Raw genomic sequence first — 26606 nt, 5'->3', positions numbered from 1 at the left:
ATTAGATTAGATAGATGGATGGATGGATAGATGGGTGGGTGGGTGGAGGGAGGGAGGGAGGGAGGGAGGGTCATATTTTCTTTCCCAAAATAAAGTACTTAACACTTAAATTGGCTTGTGGAAAAAAACTGTATTTTCTATTTTTAAATTGCTCATACACCTTGAAGTAATTTCAGTTACTCAAGGCTGATTTTATCAGTAATAAAACTGCAAGAAGACATCCTATTATGAAATTCCCCAGACACTCCAGGTATATCCAAAGAGCCCTTTTCTATTTTTACCATAGCCATACTTTATATTCTATGGTCCCTCTGAGATACTTCAGTTTACTGCTCTTGTAAAACCTTTTGCACTCTGTGGCGTTCTTCATCCGACCAATAGGGTTTGGCTGTGATCCTAAACAGCAAAATGTGCAGATAGAGGAGACAGACATGTACAGCCAGAGGCAATTTGATGTCCATTACCTGGCTAAATGCATCTTCCTTAAAACCAGTTTTCTTGTTGTATCAGATGTTCACTTGCTGTAAAGGCTTTAAGAAATCATTCTGCTGCTTATGTGTACAGCTATTTCAGATTGTGTTCTCCCTAAAGATGTTGACGCTAAAGTAGGCTTCACAGGGAAACATTCACCCGTGGCCAAATAAATATTGCTAAATACTGCTAAGTACCACAGCTCTGCAAAAAATTAAAACAAGATTTTTATTAAATGATAGGTGAAACATCCTCCCTAGAAGCCAGGGGTGGGATCCGACCGGTGTAACTACCAGTTCAGTGATTTTACATTTTTGCTCTGAAGAGCAGCAAACAGAGAGCACACATAGAACCAGTTCTATTTCTGCTGCTCTTTTGGCCCACCCACCTGCTTTGAATGACACAGCTGCGGTTGAAAAAGCAGGAAAAAGATGTCTTTTCAACTGTTGCGCACCCGCACGCAGTGCTGCTCAGCTGTTCTGGAAGCTAGCTGATGATGATATACACATGCGCGCAGCAAAACGTAAAATCACCGAACCGGTAGTTACACCAGTCGGATCCCACCCCTGATATGTGGTTACGAAGAGTCAACACCAACTTGATGACTTTTATAGATATATAATTTCTGAAATTAGTGCTAGAAATAAGAAAACTAGATGCTTTTTTTAAATTACTGAAATAACTGCAACATATAAAGCTTTTCAACTCCACAAATTCACAATCATGCAAATGTGTGAGTCACACTAATAGCATAGCTAAAATGAAATGACAAATTAGGCTTATTCGCCACATCATTTCCTCTGTCTAATGGAACCTATTTGTGCTAGTGGTCATTTTCACATTATATATGGTGGCAAACATGCTTCGTTAATCAATGCTATTGTCAACACTGAAAGTCCTCATTAATTGCTCTTTAACTACAATCTTTTCTCTTTTCCTCCTTTTTTTATTACACAGGGGACATAATAAGGTACCAATGTCTACCAGGTTTTACATTAGTTGGTAATGAGATTCTGACATGTCGCCTAGGAGAGAGATTGCAGATGGATGGCATACCACCTTCTTGCCAAGGTTTTAAATTCTTTTTAAAAAAAACCTTTTAGTATATATTTGCTTACTTTGATGTCTTGCATGCAATATTTAGTTAGCATCGATAAACACCAGAAGAGAGTCATATACAGTATATAATGGGAATACTGACTAAGTTTGATTTGAAGTTGAGGAATATCTAGAGGGTAAATGTGAACCCTTCCTGAAAGGATTTATTCAAAAGTGTTTTTTGTGCATTGTCTTATTTCCTTTCCTTTTTCTTACCATATGCTATGGGTAAGAGAACAAGAGTGGTATTGCAGCAATGATCTTCTCAATCATAATATATGGCTATTAAAACCGGACCATCAGAAACAGTGAATGATGAAAATCTGGTGCCTCAAAACTGTGCTTCTGGAGATAATTGTTGAACATCAAAAAGAGCAAATCATTAAATACCAGACACAGTAAAATCAATTTGTTCACTGGAGCGCTAATAATAAAGATAAAGCTTAAATATTTTGGACATATACTGTAGAAGAAGAGGCTTTTAAGGAGTTGTTTGGAAAATTTAAAGGCAATCAAGAAAGAAGCTGACAAAAGATGAGATGGCTGGCTATAATTACTGATGTCAAAGCACAAACTTACAAGACTTCAAAGTAGCTGACAGACAATCCTGGGGAATAATTGTCCATTAAATCATGAAGAGTCAGAAGTGACTAAACAATTGAATGACCAAGTGGCTAAGATGTTAGACTAGGATTAGAAAGATCCACAGTTGAAATTAATATGTAGACATGAATGTTTACTGAATGACTTTGGGACAGTCCTTACTTTTCAGCCAAACTTATTTCTCATAGTTGTGGTGGATTCAAATTGGAGGAGGGAGTAACCAACTTGACTTCCAGGATGAAAATCTGGCTGTAAATCTAACAAATATAAATAATGAATATCCACAAATAGAAGAACTAGGTTTAAAGAAAAATAGCACAGTTAAGCAAACTAACAGGAAATGGAATTCAGATTAAAATGTTCTAGACTGGCAACAGCTCTCCTATAGTTTTTATGGTACAAATAATATAGTCATTTTTTCTTTTCACAGCACTCCATGAAATTCTATTTCTTTGGTAATTCATACCTTTGATAACTTGTTTATTTCAAATGCCACTTGACTCATTTAAATCAAAGCAATAACCAGCCATTTGTGGGAGGGGGAGATATTTTCCAAAACTTGAGAGAATTTGTATTTTTTCTTTGAAAAAGATAAGCAATGCATAAGTTCAATAAATGAACAAATGACTGAATGAATGAATGATCCACCAAAGGATTATAATTACTCATGTTCTATCATCTTATCCCATCCCAACCCAGCTATGAGTAGAAAAACAAGGATCTTGAAAGTTTTCATTAAAAAAAAATATATCAATGGTTATTTTTCAGAAAAAGCAACTTGAAACTCAAATGAGAAGCTGTGTCATGGTTAGGGTCAGAAGTAAGGTATCTATGAACAGATCAGAAATTTCCTAAGCATTCATTTTCTGACATCTTTTTATTAACGGTATTTTATTAAATACAACAGTTGCAGAGAAATTTTCATTTTTTTATTAAATGATAATGTTACAATACACTTAGTCTATTGTCACTCAATACCTAAGGTTCTTGAACTCGTAGGTATTCATCATTCTTAATACTTTTAATTGAAACTGCTGAAACCTGGAAATTACTTCTCCTTTTATTAGAAATATTGACCTTTCGAACATATTGATAAAATCTACATCTAGAAACTTAATTAAAGATAAGTCATAATCAGTGTCTAAATTCCTAATAAAAGCATAGATGTTATTTTGTTCTCATTTTAGTCTTCCATCCACAAGTACATGTAGAGAGGTTAAAAAATATTCAAGAAAGGGTTGTTGTTCCTGGCTTGCCTAAAGCAATCAAATCACTCTGAAGAGACAACATAATTTTATTTGCATGCAATCAGTAAATGGTGTATCCTGGATTACCAGCAAAGCTGGGTAGCCCTCGTGAAAAGCAGAAGCAGAGTAGACCTTTGGTGTACTATATTGCACACACAAGGAAAAGGAAAAAGCAGACAGATTGGAGTTTACAGTTCACGGTGGAATCTTTAAGATATACCCATCAATGTTACTTTCATAGTTATACCCTCATACTAGACCAAGCCTAGTATGTTTGACATGTATATTGGTGAATAGGAACAATTGCTTCACTGATCCTTCTACCATTGTTGTCATTCAAGATCAATTCAGCTCGTTGTGAATGTTGCCTTAGAAGGATAATTTAAGCAATTCCTGTCTGGGGGGGGGGGGGTGAGCAGCTCATAGGTTTCATCATCAGTTTACATGGGTTTGGGTGGTACCTTTTACCATTGTGGGATACCTTTTACCATTGGTCACAACTATATGTATCAGCATCAGAAAAATATACTGTGTAACAATAATGGACTTCAATTATGCAGTCTTGACCATCAATTTGACTTTTTAAAATCTTTATTCCATCCTTAGCCCAGAAACTGCTGGCCCCATCATCTTTCTCTATTGAAGAGCAAAAGCATTATAGAATATAAAAAATAATTCCTTAAAGAAAAAGAGAGAGAGTCAAGTATTATTTAATTTAATTTCACCAAACATATGGTGTTAATAGATTTTCAATCTAGAGTTGACATAGTATTTTTTTCTTCACTTATCATATTGGTGATAGTAGAAAACAGGTGATAGTCTGTATTAGGACTAACATTCAATTAAGCATTAAAGGGAAATATAGCTCAAATTGTCAAATGTTTAATTATAAAAAAACTGTTGAGTTGTGAATAGCTTTGCTATTAAATGCCTAGGCATTTAATGAAAAAATATGCACATTCTCTTAACTTCTTTTGTTTAAAAAATACCCATCATCTAAGAATTGATTATTAATCCATTTATTTAGCAAGGTTTAATTATTATATTCTCAAAGGATAAAAATAATCTGTGCCACTGAAATATTTGAATAGCACATCATTTCACAAAGCAACACATAACTTCTGGGGCAGAGAATCCTTTTCTTTTCCTCCAAATTATGCAGGCATGTCTAAAAAAAGAGAAAAGAAAACAATACCAGAGAAAAGAAATAAAAGCCTGTTGGTCAGACAGACTTGGAAGTAGCTCCATTTATTTTCAGACACAAAGCATACTAAGCATATGCTAAGTAGAGAGACAAAAAGAGCAAGCAAGCCACTCAGTTGATCAATGATCAACTTGCTTGCTCGGCTGGAAGGAAATTCTATTAAATTTATGGAAGCTTAGTTAAGTATCGTGGTGCCTGCCTTCTGGAATTAGTTTTCCTCTGAGATCCAAATGGCGCTCACCTTGACAATGTTCTGGAGGATAATAAAGCCCTGTTTGTCCAAGGATATGTTATCAAGTTTACCATTTTCTATTTAGACTGTTCATTTAAAAAAAAAAATCTAGTTCTTACACTGTGAACTGCTCAGAATCAGTCTAGAACCAGGAGCACCTACATATCTTGAAATTTACAGCATATGGGTTAGAGAGATACTAGGGACAGATAAAACACACACCTGTTTTAATGATTAAACAAGAGTTAATTTTGTATTTTTCTGAATGTCCTGAAATATCTCTCTCTTTGCACAGTTCCAATAATTTTGTGCCTTACAAGCGCTAAAAATTTCAGCCTAGTGTCGCCACAGAGCAACCTTCTTGGAGGATGAAAAAAGAGGAGAAGAAGGATATATATTTGGTATATACTACATTTATAGTCTATACCAAATCCTTTATGTAGTTAACCTATCCATATTGAAAACCCTTTCTTTTTCAAATCTTTAAGAGATTGAAAGATGGCTAGCACTGATGTTACCTAGTTTGGGTAATGAAACATCTGCAAGAAAACAACCAAGTTCCAAGACCACTAAGGACCCCTCATTGAAAGATGTAATTTTACTTAACCATGCAATTTTTTTTTCTCATTTCAAGAGATACATAATCTGTCAAGTACAGACTCAAAAAGTGACTAAGGCCAGGAACCATTTTATCAGGGGAGGGAAATGCAAGAACTAAGGCAGGACTCAAACTCACAGCCCACGGGCCAGGTGCATCACATGCTGGCCCCGCCCCCATCCAGTTTAGCGAAGGGGAAAAAAGTCCCAGTACATCATGTGATGCCGCCATGATGCCGTGAGTTTGAAACCCTTGAACTAAGGAGTAAAAGGGTCCCTTAAGTCTGACAAGGTTTAAGACACCAAAATTTACACAAAGGATGTTGATAGTCAATAAATGCTGCATCCCTGTTCTATTTGAAGTGACAATTATTTGGAAGAGTTTAGCTTCTGTTTATTTGATACATAATGAGATATACTTGGATCATGGCATCATTTCAGAAAAGAATATCTAAAATATACAAATGTGAACATATAAAATACAAGAATCTGAACACGTTTTTTCTCTACTTTTTTCAGAGATTTATCCATGTTTTGATTATTTGAGATGAAGTGTTTGATGTCCAAGTTTAAAATACCCCACATATCCTATATCTTTCCAGTTATTGTATTGTTTACAGCTCAATTCCTTTCCCCTTTTCTCTTTTCTCTGTCTCTCTTGCAGTATTGTGTCCTGCAAATGAATTGCGCCTTGATTCAACTGGAGTAATCCTAAGCCCAGGCTACCCAGATAGTTATCCAAACCTTCAAATGTGTGCTTGGACCATTACAATAGAAAAGGGTTATAATATAAGCATTTACTTTGAATTCTTCCAGACTGAAAAAGAATTTGATATACTTGAGGTGTTTGATGGTAACTAAATGATATTCAACTTTGAATGTATAATAGTTGCTTTATTAAGTAATATTACATTATGCATTATATCAGGAATAACATAGTGTGACTGTTACATGCAATTAATGAACATTTTCACTTATGCTATGAACAGATGGCTGCAATATATTGCATTATTCAAATGATTATATATCCCAGAATAATGTTTAACATTTCTCTAATTTTGGCCTTTCTTTTTTCCTCATATGTGTTCCCTGGGATCAAGGACCAAACAGTCACAGCCCATTGCTAATCTCCTTAAGTGGAGATTATACTTCCTCTCTCAATATAACAAGCACTGGCCATGAAGTATTTCTCCGATGGTCAGCAGACCATGGTACCAACAAAAAGGGTTTTAGGATGAGATATATAGGTAAGTCACGCCTTTCCCTTTTTTTCATTCTACTTCAAAAGAATCAATAAGGGGAACAACTAGCAGATTGGTATGGAAGAGAAATGGAAGCTGGACAAAGTCTATATAGAGAAGGGGGAAATAAGATATGGAAGATGTTATTTTAAAATCCAATGAAGTGAAAGTTCAGTTCTATTGTCAATATAATATCTAATCCGAAGATATGATGGTTTTATTTCTTTCTTTTTTCTTTCTTCTTTCTTTCTTTCTTTCTTTCTTTCTTTCTTTCTTTCTTTCTTTCTTTCTTTCTTTCTTTCTTTCTTTCCTTCCTTCCTTCCTTCCTTCCTTCCTTCCTTCCTTCCTTCATTCCTTCCTTCCTTTCTTTCTTTCTTTCTTTCTTTCTTTCTTTCTTTCTTTCTTTCTTTCTTTCTTTCTTTCTTTTTTCTTTCTTCCTTCTCTTATTTTCTCTAGTTCAAAGTAGCCAACTACCAAATGACCTCAGAATAATTTGTCTGCCTTCAAGGAAAGTAACAACATTAGCTTAATCATGGCAGCTCTTTCTGGAACAATATACTGTACTTTCTTTTAAACTTTTGCTTATTTGTGTTTAGGAATGTAGGCAACCATGAAGCATGTAATTCTGTTTAGGTTTCTTTACATTTTGGTTTCAACTCAAGAAGAACCCACACCTTTACCTTGAATTTCACTTTAGACAAGATTTAGGTGGCAATTTTAAAATGGAACAATGTCAACTATTCCTACAAGGTTTGATCTGGGCAGTTATTTTTAGGAGAAATACAATAGTGGTTCCATTCCAAATTGGAGATTAACATATGAACAAAATGCCCATGAGTTGGCAACAGTAATTTATTACATTTCTTGAATCCCAACATACACAAAGAGAATTTATCACTAGAATGCTGGTTTCTGTAAAGCAGTGTTCATTTCTGAATTATCCTAAAGATCTTTAAATTATAAGCCTGTTTTCCTGCAATTTTTCTAATCAGCAGCTTCCTTATAAGAAGATATGGATGTGAAAGACAGTCTGCTGTGCAAAACTCCACTGGAGTGAACAAAAGAAAGAGAGAAAGAGACAAAGAGAGATGTACATTTATAGAAAATTAACAAGTCATTTCCATATTCCATGTTTTGTGGCTCTCTGTCCTCTTATTCAGCCAGGAAATATGTGTCATCTTTCTTGATCTTTCTTCCCAATATTAAAATACCTTGAGCTCACATTAAAAATAAGTACAATTACAAATTTGTACAATCTTCAAATGGAAAAAAATTAAATAGATGACAGTTAACACAGTATAAGTAAAATTGTACTTGTAAGTGACTTTTCTTTCTTTACAAATGGGGAGAATTCATAATGTTGGTACTTGGGGAAAAAGACAATATTCCTTTGGTTCTTATTTATAAGCTTTATTTCAATACTGATATTTACAACATCTTTTTACCCATGGGTATAAGAACATTGGAAGTTGCAACATCCTGTTGGCTGATTGGAAATCTAGTTTAACTATATAGATCTCACTATTTGCATGTCTGTCCTTCTATACATTACCGCATGATTCCCATTTCCCCAGAAGAGAAATGATGCCAGGGAAAAGATCCCCTGTAATATGAACCCAAGATGAATGGATTTATTTTTTTCTCTGTTAGGTAAACAGGGTGATTTTATTTTCCCACTGTTTGTAGCATCATTGCTAAAAAGCAATCACACATATAATTCCTGCAGACACCTGTCTGCTATTAAACAGTGCAATAATTAACATCCATAGGAGGAAGAAATTAACACATTGTTTCTTTTGTTCCATTTTTCAAGCTCTTTACTGCAGTACTCCAGAGTCACCCCCTCATGGTTTCATTGTAAGCCAGACAGGAGGGCAGCTGAACAGCGTGGTTCGCTGGGCTTGTGACCGAGGATTCCGTCTCATTGGAAAAAGCACTGCTGTGTGTAGAAAATCTCCCCTTGGATACTATGCATGGGATGTACCTGTACCAGCCTGTCAAGGTTAAGATTTTCACTACAAATTTACCTTCTCATAGTTTGGCCCTTTGAAGTAAACCAGGTCAAGAAACAGACATTACAAAAAATAAAATAAAATACTAGAACTCTACTGTATGGAGACTAGCTATAAAAACAGAATTTTGAAAGCCTGGTAGATTTTCTTGTTCCTTTCCTCTTATTCTCATCAGAGTCTAGTATCTTCTTCACTCCTTTCTTTAGTGGGGGGAGGCTTAATTACTGCCCCATATTTTTTTCCAGGCTAACCCTGTACACTTCTACAAATGCCAACCAACCCTTTTATCCTAGTTCATGGGCAGTCCTGCTTACTTTCCTTAATATAGCACATAGCTCCTAGTTAAAGAATACACATATCTCCAGATGATGAAGTATAAATGGTTTGCCAGTTGCTTTCCAGTAACAGTTAATTGTAAGAGTTGTTTTTTTGGGCATCTATAGATAGGCACATGAGGAAGTCAAGTGGCAAAAAAACTTGACATTATCCACTTGCATGGAAATTGTGATTCAAATATGGAAAGGGAATTATGACAACATGATATCCACTTCTTCATTTTGGCACCATTGGTGCTAATTGAAGATGACTGAAGTCCAAAATAAATGGAGTCTTATGGTCTTTATCACAGATCTTCATCCATTGGAACTTACTCAGGCAATAGGTTACCACATAGAAATGATGGTCTGAGGCAAAGTGAGCAATTCTTATTCTTAAATCACACTGGTAGTCACTGATTGTTTTTACTTGATTGTCATCAATAGGAACTTCATATGCACCAAAAATTTCTAATTGTTAACTTAGCTGATATCAGAACTTATGATATTTAATGTTCACACTGGAATTTAATAAATATATTTTTGCCTTATCATCATTGGACATTAGAGAATTGGTGATTAAAGAAAGGGTCCTATCACAGAGTCTTGACTATGGAATGCTGTCCTATGAGACATGCTCACAATAGGATTTCAAACTTACTTTTTGTTAAGATCCTGGCCAGGACTTCTGACTTTTAACCTACATGGCTTAGGAATGGATTACCTAGAGGGATCATCTTTTTTTTTAAAGACTCGGTACTCCTCTAACCAGTGGTGGAATTCAATTTTTTTTACTACCAGTTCTGTAGGTGTGGCTTGATGAATGTGGCAGGGGAAGGATACTGTAAAATCTCCAGTCAGAGGTGGTATTTGCCGGTTCTCCGAACTACTCAAAATTTCCACTACTGGTTCTTTAGAACTGGTCAGAACCTGCTGAATACCACCTCTAACTCAATTTAGCAGAATGGGCATGCTGCAGATTCTGTCAGCCAAAGAGGGTTGACTGGCAAGCAGTAGAAGATGAGCTTTTTCTATTCATCTTTAGCAGAAGAAAGGGCCCTGAGGATGTGGAACATCCTCCCATGGACATTAGAATGGTCCCAACCCTCTAAGCCTTAAGGTCCTAAAAACCTGGATATGATACCAAGCCAATTGTAATATATTTTTTTAATTGTAAGAGATCCAGAGTCATTGATTGAGATGGGCAGCTATAGAAATTATTTTTACAATGTTAATGAAACAAATGTTAAAAAACAATGTTAAAAAAACAAATGTAGCACTTAGAGATTTTGAGCTCTATCATGGGTTGCTTTAACTCTTGGATATCACATTGTTGTCGTTTTTTGTTTTAATTATTAACTTAATTGTATTTTATGAGTTTCATTATTATGATTATTTTATGAGTTTTATTATTTGGATATAAGCACTCCACATACTGGAGATAAGCAGAATATAAGCACTGCAAAATTAATTAATATCAAGATCTTTTTATCAGCCTAGGTTATATACAACGTACAATAACTTTTTAATTTGTTTTATTTTTGTTCATATTTGGTGCATGACTTTCACCTTGAAAAATATCAACTTGAAAAATGAATTTTATATTGCATTATTATTATTATTATTATTATTATTATTATTATTATTATTATTGTTGTTGTTGTTGTTGTTGTTGTTGTTATTGTGTTCACTATAATGTGAAATCACAGCTGCCAGTTATTTAGCTGATATTGGCCCTTCATAAGTTTCAAATTATAAATCAAGAACCTAGGATGTTTTAGGATCAGCGTAGTATATGTTTTATTCCAATCAGATAACTATGTTATCTGATTCAGGTTTACCTGAAACACCGTGGGGTGAGGCCATAATGTGTAGTAACCATGTTTTAAACAATGTAGTTAATACAACAACTGGAGAATTGCCATTCACTGTGTGCTGTGTGTGTATTATTCAAACACTATTCTCTATACGTCTCCCTGTATGCGCTCATTCTCCTAACGGGGAATTACCTCAACACACACTTACGGTTAACATTTGCAATTTAAACATACTATATACAAGTGAATACGCACATAGAAAAATGCCAGCAGAATGTTTTCCCAATTTTATGCAAACCATTTACTGGTGGAGGCATGATTTCAAGGATTTGAAATTTTCTGAGATCCAAAAGATCTTAAAAGATTAAAGAGTTCCAAACAGAAGACACCATTTAAATTTACTGAAATCAAGTTTATTTTAAAACTCTTACGTTGATTATTTAAGTTTTATGGATTTATAAATGTAGCAGAATGCTCTACAAATACCTGTGTACTTGAGAACTTAAGGGCAATATGATTTTCTTAGCTGAGCTCGTATATCTATTTGACTTGATTATCATTTGGCAATTCATGAATAAAATAGCTACATGCAAAACGTTTTCTGCTCAGACTGTCCTGGCCCTATAAAGTTCTGTTCAGGGGTGGGCTTCAAAAATTTTAGCAAAGGGTTCTCTGCCCAATTGCTGGGTGGGTGTGGCCATGGTGGACATGGCCTAGTTGGCCTCCTGCCATTGGGGGGGGGTCATTTTTGCCCTCCCTGAACTCTGGAGGCTTTCCCTGAGCCTCCAAGAGGGCGAAAACAGCCTCCCTGGGCTCCAGAGGCTTCCTGGAAGCTGGAAACAGGCCCATTTCCAGCCTTCCTGAGCTTCCAGGAGGTCTATTTTTTACTCTGCCCAAGTGTCTGTGTGCACTCTGCACTTACCTGTATCCCAAATGGGCTGCATGGGGCTCCTGGGAGTGGCGGGACAGGGTGGGCAGGGCCAGCCATGAAAGGGATTTGGGGGTTCTTCAAACTGCACAGAATCTTAGGGGCTAGGGGCTCTCCCAAACCCCTGCAAACCCCCAGCAGCCCAGCCCTAGTTCTGTTCCTGCTGACTAGTTTAGATTTGTAGGATTGTTTGGATGGTTGTTGTTTTTTTTCCATTCTAATTCTTGGAATCTCAAGCAGCAATAATCATGTGAAAACCTTTGTCTGTGTCTACATATGTGAATCAATCCACAAATGAAACTGGATTTTTTTTTTTTTTACTATTTTTGTCTTCCTGGATCTAAAGGGAGTAGCATATGCAGTGTTCAAAAACATTTCAGAAAAAAAAATTGTTGGAATGAAACAAGGGGAAGAGCAATGTATTTTTAAAACAGATGTATCTTTTTTTTTTAGATTCCCATGTAATCTGGAATACAAATGTGTCTCTTTGATTAGTTGATATACAAAAATAACCATGTCTATTATGCAGCAGCATCCTATGACAAACTCATTTGGAAGTCAAGAAAAAAAAAGTTATGGCTTATAAGAGGAATGCTGTACTCATACTTGACCATACCTCTTCCAAACAATGCTCAAAGCATGCATAGTTTTTGTACAAAGTTTGAGCTATTAAAGGGCTTAAAGGGATTCAATTAAAGGGAAATAACTCTTGACTTGGACATTCATTATATAAAGAAGTTGTTTGAAACCTGAATAATAATAATGATGATGGGGGGTGCTTGGTGCTCTCTGAGTTTGATTGTTTTATTGCAGGTATTTCATTACAAAACTAAGTAACATCGTAAGTGCTAGAAGGGAGTGGGGTTCACGCTCTATTTATATACAGTACTAGTGGCTTGCCTGTCAGTATTGGTGGAGTGTCCTTGGTGGTTCCTTGATTAGCTATTTGTCTGAGTTGGTAATTAATTGATTGAGCTTTTGTTTACTTCTTATCTTTTGTCTAGTATTAATCTTGTTCCGAAAGGTATTTTTTTTAAGAGGCCACTGGACTTTCTGGTTTTTCTTTGAAGACATTTCACTTCTCATCCAAGAAGCTTATTCAACTCTGACTGGATAGTGGGGAATGGAAGGAATTATATTCCTTGTAGACAGTTGGTCATTAGCATACTTTTAGTGAGTCATTGAGGCCATATCTGTCATCAGGGTCACCTGAGTAGTGTAAATGGATATGGAAAACCATGCTCTGGATGACTGAGAATCTACATAGGCATATAAATCTTACTGTTAATCTCTGATTATTTGGGTGTTAATTGCTGGTGATGAGGTGTTTTGGTCTTTTTATTTCCTTTTGGGCTTTTTGATTGTCTTTTGAAAGATATGTACACTGATAGTGCAATTTCTATTTCTAATCTTAGATTAACAGAATGTGATGTTCCTTTTAGCAGTACAGCATAAATCAGTATGTCTTTGCTTTCCATTTGTCTTGTCACCACAATTATGATTGATAATTTACAAAAGTCAGAGTGTTGAGTCTTGTCATTCTTACAAGTAATCAGATGCCCTTTATGTTATCTTAGCCACCTGAAAATCACTACTTGATGAATAGCTAAGTGAATTCAGTAAGATCAACATTCTAACCAATATGGATGGAGTTTCAAACTGATGGTCCTGATCCTCTGAGCAGTACCCACTGCTGGAAAAATAAAGAAGAGGTTGAGGAATGCTATGGCTCAGTGGTGGCTCATAGATATATGAGATTCCTAGTCTGTGACATGGTTCTGAGCAATTGAATCAGGACTCAGAAGCTCCATTCAGGCTTGAAAGACCTTTTATTGAGTACATCATATCGGCACTTAGAAAGTTGAAGTTAGCTCTGAGTAATTCCCATGCTTCAGAGTAATAAAAAGAATAGAAACGCCCCACCCACCCCCTTAGGTGTCCTGGGTCATGTTAACCAATAAGGTTAGCAGGATCTTCCCACTCGGTCTTAGCAGATGTTCATTGCTATGACCTTGGTTCACACGCTGCACCTGGTGGATGTTTTGTTTAGTAGGCTCAGGCACCACATTCCAGTTCTTTCTATTCCCCCTCCCCAAAAGAGTGACAACTAAAAAACAAAGCAAAAGTAAATATGGCTTCAGCTGTAGTCATTTGGAAGTTGACAGTCTGCTTTGGCTGATGGTGCTACCATCTGCTGATGTAAAGATTTGAATTTTCAGAATGATTCTGAAGGACGGGTGGTATTGACTCCTCACCAAGACTTTGGCATCCTAGGCCAATGCCAATTTGTCCTTAGCCTAACCCTTACCCTGATGCAATGATATTTAAACATGTACACTACACATCATACAAATTGAGAATTATTCCTTAGTTAGGGTTGTAAAATAGGAGTAAGGGGATAATAAAATATAGTGTCCCTTTTCAACAGCTATTTTTACAAACATCAGATTTTTGGAAGCAGATGGATACTTATATAAACTCTTCCAATGATGGTTCTCTATGGCTTCTAGAGTACTTTTAATGACTTCCAAACCAATAGTTCCCCTTTATTTTAGTTTTATTGAACTAGTTTGTTTTATTGGACTTGGTTGTGAAATATGCACATACAAAGACACAGGGGTTTTATTTTTACCCTCAGGAAAATCTCTAGCAAGTGAGAAAAAAAAAATACCCACAAGTACATATCTATTATTTCTCCGTACAGAATGCATTTAAATCTTTTAAACATGTCTATTAAATAAGCAAGCATCAGCGACAAATAAGCATCATTTCAAAACTTGAACAAATAATCTCTTTTGTTTCTTTTCAGTGTTACAAATTATTCTATCAATGCTGATTGGCAGGTATAAAATTCAAGGCTATAAAAGAGATGGGGAACTGAATAGGCTGACCTTGGTCTTCAGTTTGTATTATTCCAGGCATCATATTTTTGAGGGAAATGCTGTAAACCTTTATGATAAACTACTTGAATGAAACATGGTATCAAGACATATTCTGCTAGTCTAACTCAGTAAGAAAATAGAGCAAATAATTTGCAAAAAAAAGTATGGAAAAAATATGTTATTCACCAAATGATCACTCAGAGAGCAGCAGTGATGCTATGCTGCTAAATCAGCCAGCTAGTAAAAAACAGCAAGCAGTTAAACATATCACCTGAAGCCTTTATGGGAGTGAAACGAGAGTCCTTCTAAAACATCATTATAGAACCTGCTCCACTTTTCCTGTTCAGAAAAAAAAAATCATTCTTTTCAATCCTGATGTCTGCATTTTCTTGAGTTTTAAACTTCTGGAAGATTTTGTTGGCACTGAGTTGGTTCTTCTCTTTTGATAGGTCCCATTTTGCTCAAAAGCCCAAAGCAGTTATATTCCAAGTCATATTTAGAAGAAGCCAACCTTTTGATGACTAAATAAATAATATTTAGAGTATTGTTTATTATAAGAGCAAATTTCCAATCTGAAATGTAAGCGTTCCAAAAGGAAAAAAAATCTAATTGAGTCAGAAAGGCATAAAAGTACTTGAATCCTAAGTAGTTGGAACTTATTGTAATCCTGTTGTATTGATTGGGAGTTTTTCTGGCTTCAGACACTGCAAAGGGGTAATGAAATGAAGTTTGATGATGTGAAGCATCAAAAACTAAGAAATACATGCTGAGTTTCTTCTAAGCAGTTTCCTTTATTGTTCATCATGTATAGAAGAAATATTACCAAACTAAAGTAGATTACTTGCATAATTAAAAATAAACTTTGAGAACCTTTAGGGAGGATGTCTTGACCCTCTTCCTGCCAACAAAACTATCTAAACTTTGCTGTCTCTTGCTCCTCTGGAATACAACCCCCATTCCTGGAATCCAGAGTACATTCTACCACAGAAGACACTCATTTGCAAGGACAGGTGGTTGTGAAAATTAAAAAAAAAGTCTGAATGGTACATTATTTTTGATACTGCAATCCTGCAAAGCATTTTAGTCATGTTTTCATATCTGAATTACAGTTCTATTTCTGAATATTAGAGGTAATAAACATAGAAATCAAATTTGCCTGTGTAGTCAGATCCTGCAAACTTGCTAATCCTTCCAAGCATCTTTAACCATTTTAAGAACTCTGAAATCATATTTTCATATTTGAATTACAGTTCTATTTCTGAATATTAGAAATAATATACAGAGAAATTGAATTTGCCAGTGTAGTTGAATGACATTTTGCCTGCCTGTGTTAATGTTTCAGCTATCTCCTGTGGAATTCCAAAAGCTCCTTTAAATGGTGGGATATTAACTACAGATTACTTAGTAGGTACATACGTTACTTACTTTTGCAATGATGGGTACCGGCTATCGTCCAAGGAACTAACCACTGCATCCTGCCAGCCAGATGGCACATGGAGCAACCACAATAAAACACCTCGCTGTGTAGGTAAGCATAACCTAGAAAGGATTTCTTTGCTTTGTTGTTAAACAGTTAAAGATCATTACTACTGTTTCACTTTCCAAATAATTATAGATTTAAAAAGATTGTAGGTAATGAGTGAAACATCCCATACACATAAGTGAATGTATGTACAGGTAGTCCTCAACTTACAACTATTTATTTAGTGATTGCTAAATAAGCTACAACATCACTGAAAGAAGTGACTTATGAGCAGTCCTCCTGCTTACTAGTGTTGCTTGTTGTAGCATCCCTATGATTATATGGTCAAATTTAGGCTCAGGTGGTTACAGCATCCTGAGATCATCTGATCATCATTTGTGACCTTCCCAGGGGGCTTCTGACAAGCAAAGGCAATGGGGAAAGCTGGATTTGCTTAATGACCACCTGATTCACTGAACAACTGCAGTGATTTGCTTAACAACTGTGGCAAAAAAATGATGCAATTCACTTAACAACTTGTTTAGCAATGGAAATTCTGATCGCAATAATGGTCACAAATCAAGGATTACCTGTATTCAAAGAAAAAACTGGTGGGATTCAGCCAGTTTGCACCACTTTGGGAGAACCAGTTGTTAACTTTCTGAGCAGTTTGGTGAACTGGTTGTCGGAAGAAATCATTATGGCAGAGAACCGGTTGTTAAATTATTCGAATCCCACCACTGCCCACAAGTCTATCATACTATGTTGACATGAAGTTATTTTCCGTTCAGAAGTCTGACAGCCCACAGGTAGAAACTATTCTTCAGTCTGTTGGTGTGGCTGGTTGTGCTTCTATATCTCCTAGCAGATGGTAGGAGAGTGAAGAAGTGCTGACCGGGGTGTGAGTCATCCCTGAGAATTTTCCTCACTCTTCTAAGGTAGCGAGCCTTAGCGATGTCATCTAGGATGTTATTTTGAAGTTACAGTGGGATAAGAACTATCTGTATCAGATAAGAACAATCTGTACCAGATAATAATTTGGGGATTTAAAAAAGTTTTCCTCCCAAACATTCTCTGTAAGAGAGAAATCACAAAGCTGGCAGAATCTTTTCCAGCTAACCATTATGTGCAGCTGCATCTTATAAAATATTTTGCCTTAAAAAAAAAACCTTGTTAATCAGAAGACATGGAACCGGACTTATTGTAGTCTAAACTCTGTGTAGTTTCACCTTATACCAGTTTTAATTCATATAAACTACATAGCTTCAATGTTATCTTCCTAACCACACACTGAGGTTCAAAAAAACAAACAAACACCCTTGTGTAACTTAAGTACTGGGAACCTTTATAGTCACAAAATCAAGTAAGGCTTGTTTTCTTGAACAGTTTAAGCACAGTATATATTTCTGTCCAAAACTCTTTGGACATCTTTGAGAATCCGTCATGAATACCAAATTAAGCTAAATGACAGGATACATAGATGAAGACCTCATTTCAATACTGTGCTTGAGAAAATTGCTTGGCACCTACCAGATAGACTTCCTACTGATGGTCTTTTTTCAAGGTGGCTAAAATCAAAGATTTTAACTGTTTGATAATTTTTCAATGCTGGAAAAATTTGGGAATTATGAATCTTATATATTTTACATTGTTTCATTGTAAAAGCTCTTCCAGGCTAATTGTTCTCAAATGTTATTGTTTTTTATATTAGGTTAGAAGGGTGTTGTTTTTTTGCTTTTGTTTTTTGTAAGCTACTAGAGAATGCTTGTTTAATGAATCTATTGATTCATTTAATGAATTTATACATTCAAAATCATCATGATCAGACTAGAAATAAATAAACAATGCTGGAGGGAGATACTATATACTTATCAAAATCACAGGAAAAAATAGAATCTTCCTTTGAATACAAAATGCATGTTTTATGCTCCAAACTTTAATAAAACAAGTCAAAACTTGCTCGATTTTCTTTTAATGAACAAAACAGAACTTAATTATTGCCAAAAGTTATGCATATGGTAATGAGAATGAGAATGATGATTGAAAGAGTGTTCCATTTGTTTTTTCAGAAGAAGAGAATGTTGCTTATTTCGTAAAGGAATAGACAAAATTCACTAAGTGTGCAGAAGGTTTTGCTATGCACAGACACGTAGATACATGCATATATGCACACATATACATCATCTGTCCATTCTTTGTTTTTATATCTGGATGCCATCATTTGACATAGTGACAAGGAGGAATAGAAAATAGAAAAAGCAAAATAGCTAATTGGGAAATTAAAATCAAACTGAATATAACAGAGAGAAGAGGACCTTTGAGGTCTATTTAAGCCATCTGCTGCAGAACTTGCTTCATAAAAATGCACCAGAAACTGTAAAGATCTCCACATGTAGAACAACACCATAAAGGCAATTAATAGTGAGGAAAAAGCCTTTCACCTAGAAAAGATATGTTGTGTGAATTATTGGAATGGACCTTCTTTTAGAGTTTTAAGTGGATCATTATTTAAACATGGTGAAGTACTCTTATTATTTTCAGTATTGAATAGAATCCAGATAGATACAAGCATAGTAGAAATAAGGTATAATTACAGTTGCAAAGTTTTGTCACTTTTTTGTGCAATCTGGTTTTCCATCCTATAGCCAAGGATATTGTTAGGAGGGAAAAAGCACTCTTATTAGTTATGACATATATTCATTTTCTGATAGAAAAAGCAATTATGGATAGACCCTAGTGATGTGATTCTGCTGATATTAATAATTTACAAGTCATAAGTTAAATAAGAAATTTTCATTTTAAAATATGAATATCCTGCTTCAAGATGTACAATAATCATCTGAATTCCAGAAATGTTTATATAAGGAACATATTCCTGTTCAAATAAACAAGCATGTTTAAACTCTAATATGTGGTTCACCAATTAATTATTTTGAGCAATAAAACAAACATTCTCTGTAGCCAAAAAAAATGTTAAGCTGAAAGAAAGGATTAGCTACAATCTAAAGATTACTATGCAAGTACTGCTTGGTTTAATTTATGAATTAAGATTAAGATTCATGTCCTAATACAGAAAGTGATATCAAGGATAGATCCTTTGAAGCTCTCAAAATATATTCCTTTTTTTTCCTTTCCATTTCAAGTTGTTACCTGCCCAAGCATTAATTCATTTACACTGGAACATGGAAGGTGGCGAATAGTGAATGGTTCTCACTATGAGTACAAAACAAAAGTAGTTTTTAGCTGTGATCCTGGCTACCATGGGTTGGGACCTGAATCCATTGAATGTCTTGCTAATGGAACTTGGAGCTGGAGAAATGAGAGGCCATACTGCCAAAGTAAGTATTCTACTATTAGTTATTTGTCTTCAAATTCAAAACATATCCTCCCCAGCAATCAACATCCAGTTAAGTAGAGATTAACACCAAGATTAATACTAGACCAGTGAGGGCCACATCCGGGCTGTGGTTGACCTTGGGGGGGCTGGGCAGGCATGGCTGACTAGGTGGGCATAGCCATCTTGACACTACTCCCCAAACTGCTGGTATGTTTTCTCTTCTCATTGGGTAGACTGGGCTGAAGCAACGCGGGCCAGCCCCTTACATTTTCCAGGATGGACCTGTGGGCCAGATCTGACCACATTGCCAGCTGGATGCAGCCCATAGGCCTTGTGTTTAACACCCCTGTACTAGACCAACAACTAATAAGAACAGGTAGTCCTTAACATATAACAATTCATTTAATGACCCTTCAAAGTTACATGGCACCAAAAAATGGATTTATAAATGTTTTTCATCCTTACAACCATTGCAGCATCCCATGGCACCTGATCAAAATCCAGATACTTGGCAACTGACTTTTATTTTGATGATTGCAACATCCTGGACTCATATGATCACCTTTTTGACTTTTACGATAAGCAAAGTCAAAGGGGAAGCCAGATTCACTTAGCAATCATGCTATTAACTTAACAACTGCAGTGACTCCCTTAACAACTATAGCAAGAAATGTTGTAAAATGGGGCAAAATTCACTTAGAAGCTGTCTCCACTTAGCAATAGAAATTTTGGCTCAATTGTGGTCATAAATTGAAGATTACCTGTAAATAATACCCCAATCAGGGAATGTCCGACTCAGACAAACAAGCTAACAGTAAACAACAGCCCAATCAAGGAACCATCAAAAACACTCACAGCAACACTGACTACTAGTATATCAATAGAGAGTAAACCCCTTCCCCTTCTAACACTGATGATGTTATCTAGTTTGGTAGTGAAATGTCTACAAGAAAACAACCAAGCTCAGAGAGCACCAAGGACCTCACCGTTTAACCCAGGGGTGGGATTCTACCAGTTCGCACCTATTCTCTAGAACCAGTTGTTAACATTCTAAGCAGTTCGGAGAACCAGTTGTTAGAAGAAATTACTGGCCTAATCCTGTAAGGAAGGCAGGAAGGAAACATTCTGGTGTTGCTTACAGAAACTGCCTCTCTGTTAACCCTTATTACATTCTTGGCAGGACTAGACTTCCTGTCTCAGGAACTTCTCTGGAGTTTTTTTTCCCCTCCTTTGCTGGTACTTTGCTTGTGTGGAGTGACCATTCAAAGTTACAATGGCACTGAAAAAAGTGACTTATGACCATTTTTCACACTTACGACTGTTGCAACATCCCCAGTCATGAGAGGCCAGGTGAGGAGATGCGTGCCTCGATATGAATGATATTGAGTTGGCCACACCCAGCCAATAACATGACCACCAAGCCATGTCCACCCAGTCACATGACCACCAAGCCACACCCCCACCTAAGCCACACCCACAGAAACGGTTGTTAAAAATTTGAATCTCACCCCTGGTTCAACCCTGAACTACAAATATTATCATCTGGTAGTATCATTCATATTCAACTAGTTCCAGGTCCTTATTGATCCTTATATTCAATAGTTATTTATTTCCAACATCCTTGTGTTAGTCTTGAAGACCAGCAAACTGAATCTTAGGATCCTTTTTCAATATGGCAGACTTTTTTCATATGAGGATAATAAGCCTATTATCCTCATCCTGATATTACTGCTGGGAAAAATCTCATGGACTGTATCAGTAAAACTTTTAACTACACAAGACGATCCTTGAAACCTCCAGAAAGCCAACATAATAATGTGATGGCTTCAAAATAAAGTACATTCACCAGTTTTATTCTCTGCAGTTTTCAGAATCAGCCTTAGACCTATCAGTATTCGCAGAATCAATTTTATTTCATTGCACGGTATTGTTTTCTGTCACTTTACCTACACACTGTTTAAAATACACTTCAGATTAAAGATTTTTTTTCATGTGGGTCTTATCCTAGCTAGTCCTAAAGATTTTAACATTTTTATTGTCATTGCTGTTTTTTTTTTAAATATTTTAATTCATTTTGCTGATGGTGTGAATGCAACATACATTGCAAATAAGTATATTTCTTATTTTCAAAGTTATTTCCTGTGGAGAACTTCCTACACCTCCAAATGGGAATAAAATTGGAACTCAGATTACATATGGCTCGACTGCTATCTTTACTTGTGACCTAGGATTCATGCTGGTGGGCTCAGTGGTAAGAGAATGTCTCTCTTCTGGACTATGGAGTGGAATTGAAACACGATGCTTAGGTAAGGAAACACATACTTTAAAAAACAAAAACAAATTGGATATATTTTAGTATCACGTGTAACTTCCTTATAAAAATTCTGACTTGAATACTTTTTTTCCCCAATGCATTTGTTTCCACTTCACTGGCCAGTCTCGGATTTGTGAACACGTGACAGATGAATGAACCTAATTGAGGATTATGCTATAATTAATTAAAGTTAACTACACCATCCATTTAAAGCAAAATGATTATCATTTACAGGTTCTCCCAGAGACCAAGCTGTAATTCTGTTGGATCAAGGGTGTGCAATTTTTAAAAATTATTATTTATTATTATTTATCTATACTGTATATTTTGAGGGGGGAAACCACTTTCTTCACTGGACATTGTTTTTTAAATCAGTTTTACAACAATGGCTTGGCAATTTTTAGTTTAAAAATTGCACAGGACACAAGACTCTTGACAGTCCCTAAACAACTTCCCTAATTTCAGTTAAATGTTTTAATTGGCAGTTATTTGACTCTTCTGTGGAAAACAAAATATGAATCATCTTAATCCTTTTAAATATTCACCTTAAGTTGAAAAAATGGTTATACTTCTTAGGTAATGTTACCTTTTCTAGATTGTGTTAAAGACTAAATATCAGTAATTTTTTCCCTTTATTATTATTTTTTATAATATGGAAATGTTTGTTACTGTTTTCTTCCCAATCTTGTTTATTGCTGTGATATTGTCTGGAAAACATCCTATAAAAGTTCTATTCAGTCCTGACCCTGCTTTGCTTACCAGACTAGACAAGGCCAAATGGATGCTTCTTTCCAGTAAAAAGAATATTCCAGTACTTCTATAAATCTTAAAGTCTACCCTCCTTATTCCCTTAACAGACATATTTAATTACCAACTAAGGATATATTTTATGTAGGAAGATAAACAGGGTGCAAAACACAGTAGATACATTTAGTTATTTAGAAAGAGAAAAGTTAGAGAGCTACAGAGAAGATCCCTGAAGATGGACTCCAGCACAAGTCCGAAAGCTTGGGAGATAAAATGTCTGGTCCAAGTGACCAACGCAGATTGGGTCCTGCAACATTTACCATATTTTTCACTTTATAAGACACACTTTTTTGTCTGCCAAAAGGGGTGGAAATGTCTGTGCATTTTATGGAGCCCCACCCACCCACCAGCCCCCACCCTTTGGCCCCACCCTAGCATGTCCCATTTTCATCCTGTGTGCACCCCATTTTTTGTCTCTGTGTGTTCCATTTTGCGGCTTTGTGCAGAGGCCAAAAAAGGGATGGACGGAGGCCAAAAATGGGGCACATGAGGGCCAAAAATGGGACGTGCAGAGGTCAAAAACATGATGTGGAGAGGCCAAAAATAGGGCACGTGGAGGCCGAAAATGGGGTGTGTGTGTCTTATGGTCAGGTGCATCTAATGGAGCAACAAATACAATAGTTATTGTATTAGTATTATATGTTTAAACTTTTTTTTTGCTGGGGGAGGGGGAAGCTAAGTGGAACCATTCTATATACCGAATGTCTTTCTGCTGAACAACATTATTCAGAAGGCAGATTAAAAAGTAAGGAATGGTAAGCTAGAGATATTAAAGGCATCAAGTAAGAAAAAGAAACAGAGTTGAAATAATTTACAGCAAATCCAATCCCTATACAGTACAGATTTATCATTGAAATCTATTTTTTTTTTCTTCTATTAGGCCCATGCACCAATCCATGCAATCCCTTTTATTTTTTTTAGACTTTTCACCTCTGCCTTTTTTAGGTATTCAATATTTCAACAACTCTCTCCAAATATTACTTTATTTTTCTGTCCCTTCATCTTGACCCGATCACTATTAGGTCATATATTTGTTTTGCAATTCCGTCTCTATTCATCCTATATGATCAAATCACTTCAACTTACTGTTTGCATACTGCTTGTACACATTTGCTGTTCAGACATCATTCATGCAGCATCTATCCACTCCTGATGCTTTGATGCCTACTTTACTCAATTTCATTTGATGTTTCTCCTGACATACCCCACTCTCATATAGTGAAGTGGTCCGAAGCATCCTCTTAGGGTACTGCTTGTTGGAGCTTCTTCTGACAAATATTGATTCCTCACAAAAGATTGCATATTGCAACATTTATACAGATTTAAAAAAAATTCAGTGCTTTTGCCATTTTTTCTATAAACAAGCTATCATGTAAGGTATACAAATGGATAGGTTTGCTCTAGTTTTTTGTGAAATTTTATGTAACTTGCAATCATTCAACCCATTTTGCCTGTCAAACTCAACTACCTTGGCCTTTGGTACCTTAATTTTCAGATCAATATTCTTCTTTGAATTGTACATTTTACTGTAGGTCATTCTGGTTCTCAGAAAATCAGCTAACATCATCTGAATACAAACTTGTACCTATAATCACATCTGTAACAATGTTCCTGTCAGAATGGCCGAGCCCAATTTTCCAAACCACACTGTATTTTGTTCTGTGTTCATATCTAATGTGATTGCAAGCATTCTTGATATAATTAGTCTTTTAAACCATGTTCTGAGCATTCCAGTAATTCTTATACATTTTTTTACCTCCAACATGTACCACACTTATACCATCCAGTAAGCAGCCTTCAACATATGCAAATCATGCTGTAATTCTATTTACATTACAGGTAGTCTTCAATTTAGGTCCACAATTGGGTCCAGAATTTCTGTTGCTAAGCAAGACAATTATTAAATGAGTCATACCCAATTTTATGACCTTTTTTGTAAAAGTTGTTAAATGTGTTGTTGTTAATCCAGCTTTCCTTCGACTTTCCTTGTCAAAACATGGCTGGGAATGTGGAAAATGGTTGATCACATGAGCCTGAACACTGTAACTGTCATAAATATGTAAAATCATACCATGTGACCATGGGGAATGCTGTGATGATCATAAGTGCAAGGACTGATTGTTATTCAGTGCCATTGTAACTCTGAATGGTTGCTTAAATGAATCAAGGACTACCTGTGTTATACACTCTTTCTCTAAGTCAACAAACATATTTTTTCATACATTTCTGAAGTACTGAAATGTCTCCATGCTATCTGTCTGGGATAAACTTATCATTTTCCAAACTTTGTTCCTTGTCAGTAGTTATACTCTTATCAATTAGAATTCTGCCCAATACTTTCCTGAGTACATCTAACCATCTAATTCCCTTGTAGTTTTGCTTTTCATTCTTCTGTCTTTTCTATCTGTATAGAGGAGCAGTAATGCTATTCTTCCAATGCCCGAGGCAGAGATCCATTGTTGGCATATGAAAACTGTATATACAAAGTATATTTATATGTTCTCCTCTTGAACCTTCAACACCTACAGTTTTATTGTTCTGCCCCATTTTGGTGTGGGTGGGTGTCTATGTGTGTCTGTGTGTCTGTGTATGTGGGTAAATGCATAAATCTGTGCCTTTTAGTCAGTTTTTCACTCCTGTGAACTACTAAGACAAGTCCTTCTTGGCAAAACTTTGGAAATAATTTACCATTGCCTCCTTCCTGGGCTAAGAGAGATGGATTGGCTCAAGATTACATGGCCAGATTTATGGCTAAAATGGGATTAGAACATTGTCCTAGTTGCTAGCCTGATGTTTTTAACCTTAACACCAAAGGGGATCTCTCATTCTTAGTGCTTTACAAACTCCTTACAGTCTCTAAAGTCCTCCTCCAGCATTTCCTCACTTTACTTCCAAATAATATAACTTTAAAAAATTCAGTTAACTCTGCAGAGATCTCATTGTTTAGCTTCTTAATCTACCCCCCAAACATAAAAATTGTTCTCATTTTCTCGCTCTTTTAATCTTTAGCATCCCTTGCTCTTTCTGGTGATATTCTTTGCACTTAACTTTTTTCTTTATGTATACATTATATTACTTTCAACCTTATTCTTTATCAGCATCATTCTCTTAAATTCATTTTTCCGCAACCATGTTTCCACATTTGTTCTGTCAATCATTCTTTTTCATTCTTTCCATTACTGTAACTGCATTTCATACTGCATTTTTTTAACTCTATTCCAAGAATTTTCCATATCCTTTCCCTAACATATGCTTCCCATTCATCCTTTTGGGACAATCTATTTTCTAATTCTTAAAAAAATGCATCAGCCATTATTTTTCTACCTACAATTCTTTTCAGTTCTTTCACTTCAATTTTTTCTCTTCAAAATTTAATGATATATATCACATTCAGCATTTTTAGGTATGCATTGCAATGGGGTAAGAATTATGTAAATAGAAAAGAAAATCATCAAAAGACTGTTGACAACAAGGGGGACTAAAATACATGCAAGTTTTAGTAGGGTTTTCATGTGGTGAGTTCTCATGTTCTTGCCAGGGTCAAAGAGACATCCTTACACTTCAAGAAAAAACTTGAAGCACTTGAGGTGGGCTGGGGAATTTGCTCCCACTTATTGAAAGAAAGGGAATTAAACATTCCACTCTGGAATGTGTGTAAAGAGTTACCAATTATCTGGAATATTATCATTGTTAAAATCCCTGTGCATCCTCTTTTCACAGAATAATGAGACAGCTATTCTGGAAAATGAGCTGGAGGTGGGGGATAGAACAGTTTCCTTGGAGATGAAATTGACTGTAAAGTAGAGTTCTCACATATCGGAAATTGCATTATATTATTTCCACAATTCATATATCATTTTCTTCTAAAGGAGGTCTGTGCTATCATGCATTTTAGCACTTAGCTAATGAAGAGAATTGAGGTGTGTGTATCTGTGCAAATGGATTTTCTCAATCTATAGGTGTTATGTTGCAGTCTTATCTTTAGTGTATGTGTATTAACTTGAGTTTGTGGGTGAAGGAGTTGAGACAACAGTTAGCAT

General features: G+C 35.8%; 1 protein-coding gene across 1 annotated transcript in view; it reads left to right on the top strand.

Annotated features, from left to right (window-relative positions):
- The window catches only part of CSMD3 (CUB and Sushi multiple domains 3), a 618612-nt gene that overhangs the window by 512812 nt on the left and 79194 nt on the right, over positions 1-26606 (top strand). The window contains exons 46-52 of the mRNA XM_087962106.1: positions 1429-1542; positions 6117-6305; positions 6553-6699; positions 8507-8695; positions 15989-16174; positions 19252-19446; positions 21578-21751. Coding sequence (XP_087818232.1) covers positions 1429-1542; positions 6117-6305; positions 6553-6699; positions 8507-8695; positions 15989-16174; positions 19252-19446; positions 21578-21751 — 1194 coding nt within the window. The remainder of the gene's footprint in view (positions 1-1428; positions 1543-6116; positions 6306-6552; positions 6700-8506; positions 8696-15988; positions 16175-19251; positions 19447-21577; positions 21752-26606) is intronic.

Source organism: Notechis scutatus, chromosome 3 (genome assembly GCF_049901735.1).
Source record: "Notechis scutatus isolate UNSWTSFEM ecotype Mainland chromosome 3, rNotScu1.2, whole genome shotgun sequence".
Lineage (NCBI taxonomy): Eukaryota > Metazoa > Chordata > Lepidosauria > Squamata > Elapidae > Notechis > Notechis scutatus.
Note: the sequence above shows the minus strand (reverse complement) of the source record. Positions and strands in the feature narration are given on the sequence as shown.